General features: G+C 37.6%; 1 protein-coding gene across 1 annotated transcript; it reads left to right on the top strand.

Annotated features, from left to right (window-relative positions):
- Positions 1-737: 737 nt before the first annotated feature.
- On the top strand, positions 738-6237 carry LOC129566815 (intraflagellar transport protein 81 homolog). Its single transcript, XM_055443068.1, has 11 exons — positions 738-1273; positions 2291-2493; positions 2880-3073; positions 3261-3421; positions 3515-3613; positions 3690-3821; positions 3909-4229; positions 4435-4728; positions 4886-4999; positions 5317-5457; positions 5794-6237. Exons 1-11 carry the CDS (start codon positions 1130-1132, stop codon positions 5965-5967), a joined length of 1977 nt encoding a protein of 658 aa, XP_055299043.1. The 5' UTR covers positions 738-1129; the 3' UTR covers positions 5968-6237.
- The last annotated feature ends 493 nt before the right edge of the window (positions 6238-6730 follow it).

The raw sequence follows: 6730 nt of genomic DNA on the forward strand, positions 1-6730 counted from the left end.
TTTTCCGCGTATTTCCTCATAAACATTTCTCAAACGATCGTGTATAATTATTTAACCATTCATTTTCATGCAATCACTATCAATATAGATAAATTTCATTTGCTAAGCAGCAGCAGCAGCAGCAGCACCAGCAGCAACGATATTGAATAATTCATTCTTCATTCGGTGCGGGAGACAGGAACAGAGAACAAAATAAAATGAATTAAACACCCTAAATTGATTGCCTCTCCTAATGAATTGTCCACACACTTTAGAAAAGCGTTGGGTTTGCGCGCTGCTTGAGCATTTTTTTTATTGGTGCAACAAATCGAGAGGAAATCGACATTTACTGATTTGTATTCCATCCTTTAGAGATAGAGTCAATATTTTGACTGCTGGAAGCCATTGTAAACACCTTAATTTATGCACGAGAAACAAAATATTTACTCGAGCGCTGATGAGCACTTTTCGGGCGACAATGCTGAACGGTCTCTTTGTATTTTCAAATCCCTAATTTGTATTGTTTGAGGAAAAGACACGGAATTTTGGGGCAAAAGATACGGAAATCAAAGATTGGCGGTACCTGTGAAGCATGTAGTGCATGCCATGTACTAAAAGCCCATTTATGTTTAGTTCTAAAAAGTATGCATGCAATGAATGCCGGCCATGGAAACCATCAATTTCAACACGTTTGTATCCAAGACAACCTGCAGGGCCCAAACAATAATAATCAACAGCCCCTCGTCAAATCGAATGGCACACACAGGCTTTTCTGTTCATCACTGTGTGTCATTAACACATCAATCGCATCGCAAAGTGTTGAGACAAAATAATTTCTTCGTTTTGTTCGATTTGTGGTGCTTTCATTTCGTGTTTTTTTGTTGTTTCGTTTTAATAAATTTTGCGAGATAAATGAAGTGAAAAAAGGAAACGATTAAAGCGAATAAGGTGTCCGGAAAAAATTTCAAGTAATTTCAGTGTGTGACGATACAAAAGGTGAAAATTTGTGAAAAGACATGAAAACGAATTGTAAAGCCATTTAAAAAAAAAATATCTGCAATTTCGGAACGCAAAAGAAAACTGAATCGTTGTTGACAACATCCAAAAGGCGATAACGACCCGCAAAATTACAAAGACGACCGAAAACACAATGGCCGATTTAAAATTTATCGTGTCCGAAGTAAACAAACTAATTAACACGGACTACAACATGATTTCGTTCGATGCATTGCCCATTGCGAATTTGGTGCAAATTCTAGTGGACGTGCTGCATGATTTTGGCGCATTATCGAAGGTAAATTATTTTTCAATTGACGAGTACAATTGTTTTCATCGCTTTCGTGAGTGCCGAAAAATAATTGACGGTTGGAATTGGTGCGTGATGACCATTTATGGGAAGGTGGAATGGTGTCGTCGTCGTCTTCGTCGGCGGCGGTGTTGCTAATAGTGTGAAATGTCGAACTAATGTGAAAATGATCTTGATGCGATTCAAATTAATAATTAACTGGAAAGCAATGGAAAATGAAGTGATGATTGATTAAAGGGAACGGAGAAATGCGCGTAAAATGTGATTGTATAGCCAAGTATACAAATCACAGATTCTCAGATGTCCAAATGAGAACCACGCCGCATACACATTTACTCGCTTATATTTCGCTAATTGTGTACGCAACAATAATTCCATCGAATAAATGTAATTGGATACATCCATGTGGAATATGTACAATGCTGTGAAGAGCCCAAGTCGAATCGACGAGTGAAAGACAAAAGTAATCGCAACGAAGAAAAAAATTACAACGCTTCAGAAAGTGAATCAATGCAAAATCTCATACGCACTTTTTTTTTGCCCTGATGCTGCGGCATCGCGAATGAATATGGCAATCAGATGGTGATTAAAAGAGGCGAACGAACAACGACTGCGGAAAAAGAGAGTAATGCCAAAGAAAATGATTGGCCAAACAATGTACTGATTATTGCAACGTTAATTTTATGCCATTTATCATTTTCACAAAATAACACCGCTGCCGAGCACTTCGTACAAAAGAGGTGCTTGGTGCTGGACTGAGAGAGACTCAGCACACACTTCTTTAACTAGTTCGAGTACACACTCGGTGATAACGCACTCAATGCAGTAATTTGTTTCGTCTTTTTAAGTCGCTCGAATGCCGATTCCCGAACGGCGTGAACGCGAGCACTCGAACCCAAGCTCATTCTCTCCCAACCAACCAAGCAACTCACTACGATACAACATATTTTATTTCGTTTATGTATAATTTAAGTCAATTTTTTTCTTTTCTTCTCTCGCTCGTAGTTTGATGTGAAAGACTCTGATCCCGACTTCACGAAGACCCGCATACTGGAAGCATTGAATCGTATTCAATACCATCGAATCGAGCAAAATTATGCGTCGTTGGCGAGGAAATTATTGATCGGCGATAAACAAGAGATATATAATATTTTTCAATATATTTTTAAGGACAGTGAGAAGAATCGGAATGCTGTTTATTTATCCAAGTAAAAAATGGGGCCCCCACTTTGCATTTGCCATACAAATTACTGTTCATTGCCTCAGTTTATTCAGATTTATGATCTTTCTTTTTTTGCCCGTTTTTCTTCCATTTCTTTGCGCTGCGATTCATCTCCATTATAATTTGCTATTTTGTCATGTATTTGCTTTGCTTCACATTTTTCAGTTGCATCTTTGGTGCAATTGGAAGCAATTTCCACAAAGAAGTGTTTTCTTTCGTTTTTGTTTTTAATTTTTTTTTAATCACCTTTTTCTTTTTTAAAGAAGATTATTATTACTTTCTGCTCTTTCTCCCCATTTGTTTTCCACATAGAACGTTACATTATTAGTTAAATGTGTTAACTGTGTTGAAAATTGTAATTTTCTCGCCTAGATACTTGATACCAATTGATTTACCACCTGAAGCACTGGCCAACGCCGACATTGCCATGCTACAAGATGAATACAATCTCATAATGAACGAATTTAAAGACGCACATAAACAATATCAGAAATCGATGAAAGAAAATTCACAGCTGCGCGAATTACGCAGTGATGTTGATATCATCGAAATGGAAAAAGAAAACGGTGAATATAGAAATATCGTTTTTCTTTCTTCAAAATGCAGTTTCTGTTCCATCAACTATTCATCACTTGAAATTGAAAATTAATCGATTGTCTTGAACTTGACCTCTGTCTTATTTGGTTGACTTGCGATTTTCGAGGAATAGAGCGAAAAACATACCTGAACACTTTTGTTGTATTTTTTTTTTAGTGAAGAAAAGGATCGACCGCACGCAGTCACGCTTAGACAAACTGTCGAATCAGGAGTTACTTTTGGAAGCCGCTCATGCATTGCGAATCGAACGAGAACGGCAAAAGGAGCTCAAAACGCAGCTTGAACACCAAACCGAAGACATTCAAAGAGCATCAACGGTAAGCGTGAAATCGTTTTTTCTTCTCTCACTCTCTCGATTGGAATGTGCAAAAAATCAAACACCCTACCACCTAACATTAAATGATTATTAGATTCACACGAGATTGCAAAATGACATGAAAATTGCCCGCACCAATTCATTGGAACTATCACCACATCAAATAATGAATTCATTGAAGGAAAAAACGCAGGTCAGTCAAATCGCTTAGGCCACATTTGAATCGATTTATTAAACGGTGGGACGGGAATAAAACACTCTTTCTGTAGGTACTTCAATTTATGGTTGAAGAAAAGTTGCCCAAGGAAATAGACGCTAAAAAGTTGGAATTGCAAGTCTATGAGGATGTAATCAATGAACGCAACGTCAACAATCAATACTTGATTAATCTGCAAAATCAGGTAGACAAAAATGCGATAAATTTCAATGTGCGGCTGAAATTATGAATTGAATTTGTTTGATTGACTTTCACAATCACGCGCATTTAGATTGATAAAATAAGCCGCGAGTTAAAGACAATATCGGAAAATAATTTCGAGCGTCGTGAACGTGAATCGGATAATTTGGTGCCATTTCGCCAGCAAGCAGCCACAGTGATTCGGATTAAAGAGACATCCGCCGAGCAATTGGATGAACTAACGAAATCGACTCGTGAAATTGAATCGATGATCGCACGAAAACAAGCCGCGCTCAAGGAACGTGTTGGCGAAACGTATTTGCGCGGCGACGATTTAAAACAATACGTTAATATGTTGAAAGCCAAGAGTTCTGTGTACAAAAAGCAACGTGCCGAATTGTCAGCGCTAGAAGTAAGTGTTCATTCAATGGTTCGCTTTTCCGTTTCTTCGATTTTTGTAGTACGTGTAGGAAATGCGGCAGTAATAATGCCGTGCGGATAAAATCAATCGAACAGAAGAGAGAAAAATGTGCAACACCCTCCGAATGTATCATCAATTATGTTTTTTTAAACGGTTTTTTTTTTATTATCCACTTCACTCCCCGATTAATATTCAGATCGAATACAAAGATTTGGCATCGACGCTGGAGAAATTGAAAGCCCAACATCCATCGCTTTATATACCGACAGATGGATCGTTCGGTGATGGTGATAACAGCGCTTTGCCCGATGATATAAAACCATTAAGCGATATGACCAATGCCACACCAATGGATATTTCACGTTTGGTATCGCATTTAACGAAAGTTGTGACCACGGCACGGGAAGAAGTCGGCACATTGTTACACGAACTGCAACCGCTTAAGGAGAAGATCAACGTGCTGAAAGATGATTGCGATGAAAAAAAGAAGGTAAATATCGAAGTATCTGTTTTCGCCAATTTTTTGATCTGTTTTACATTTTATTTTGCCTTATTAATAAGAACTTTATGAATTCACTTTTCTTTAACCGACAATAAATTCCGTTCTTTTCACACGAAAAAATTCGCCTGGCATTTGAATGAATCAGGGCTACAATGCGGTGCAAACGCAATTGAATACCGAATTAGCAATGATACAAAGTGAAGTAAGTGAAACGGAAAATTCAATCAAAGATTTGGAGCGGTCATGGAATCATTTGCAGGTAACGTACAGTTCAACCCAATCAACCTAACCGAATTTAATGATCACAATGCCAAGAAAAATAATGATGAACAGTCGAGAGCAAGAGAGCCTTGAAATAGTAGTTGGTTTTATAAATAAAATTAAAAATTAAAGCAAAAAAAATCACCATCGAACACAAGCTCTCGATTGTGCATAAGTAAATAAATGAGCATGCTCCTTTTTTTCCCGTAAGATGCAAACATTTTATGATTGCTTTGTGCATTCTTTTTTTCTTTTTTTCCTTTTCATTTTCTTTTCTCCCCGCCGTCTTCTACTATACCGCTGAAAAATGCGCAGACCATACAAGATCGGCACAAAGCATTGCTGCAAAAAGCGCAAGAAGAGCTTGAAGGAAACACTTCAAATAAATTATCGCTGAAGGCAACACTTACCGATCAGATCAAAGAACAGGAGACTACGTTAGCAGCAGTGAAAGAGGTATGCAGAGAGACAAACGAGATTTTTTTTCTTCTCTTCTCTTGCTTCATTTATTGATAGGGCTTCCACTTACACCTTTAACAGACTTATTGGCACACATGAGAACAGGACACATTTATTTTAAGCAAATACAATGCACGTTTGCCTGAACATGGCAACAGAAAATTTCATATGCACAACGCAATGTTTTTTTTTTGGTCTCGTTGAATTAATGACGAGGAAAAAAAGCCCAGTTTCAAATTCGATTTTCGTTCGAGCACACATTGCTAATAATTTTAATTTATTGGATTTGGTTTTTCGTTTCATTGTTTTTTCATTTATATGGTCACTGGTCAGGAGGTGCAACGGATGAAAAATGACAAAAATAATATCGGTCTACAGCGCAGCATGTGGTTGGACTTAAACACATTATTAAGTGTTAAAATCGAATGCCACCGGGATGCGATGGAAGCTGGTGCTGGCGGTACGCTATCGGTAAACAAAGGTGCCGAAACGTTCACACTCAGCTAAGAGAATAAGATGGACGATGGGTTCAACTGGGCACGAAGAAAAAAACTACCTGCTCATCAGCCGGAAACATCACAAACGAAGGGGAAAAAAAACAACAACAGCAGCAACTGGCCATAGATTGGCGAACTTAAATTAGTTTCATTTTTAATAAATCTAAGGAATCTTGTTGAAGAAGCACAAAACAGACCAAAAAAAGCAACAACACACACACACACACACACACACACAAAAACCAATAAAAAGAAACGTTTGTGATTTGTTGAGAATCAATAATTCTTGTTGTTTTGCAAATTAGCATTCTTTTGCATATGAATCTTAGCCAGGTTTGCGCTGAGTGAAAATGCAAAGTGTAAACATGCGGAAAAAAAGGTGAACGTATTAAAACACGAACAAAGTGTTGGACTTGTGAATATATCGACAAAATACATATTTGCTCGTACAAATTATTGAAGTATGTGCTCATAAAAATGTCGAAGATTGATTTTGTTTTACCTTAGCTTTTCTATTAACCTTCGTGCTTCAATGTGCTGATGTTACATGCCAATACAACGTGGCTAAATGACGAAGCGGCGAGAAAATTTAAATATGGTAAATCAACAACAACAACAACAGCAACGATGATGACGACAACGAAAAAAAAAAACGGGAATGCAATGATTGAATGTACGCGCTCGTTTGTAAAAATATACGTCTGCAAAGAAGAACACGAATTATTTGGTTTGAATGATTCACGACCGATGCATGCGAACTCAGCCAACATTCG

The sequence above is a fragment of the Sitodiplosis mosellana genome, unplaced genomic scaffold (assembly GCF_009176505.1).
Source record: "Sitodiplosis mosellana isolate CC-2019 unplaced genomic scaffold, AAFC_SMos_1.0 Smas_scaffold_5, whole genome shotgun sequence".
Classification (NCBI taxonomy): Eukaryota; Metazoa; Arthropoda; class Insecta; order Diptera; family Cecidomyiidae; genus Sitodiplosis; species Sitodiplosis mosellana.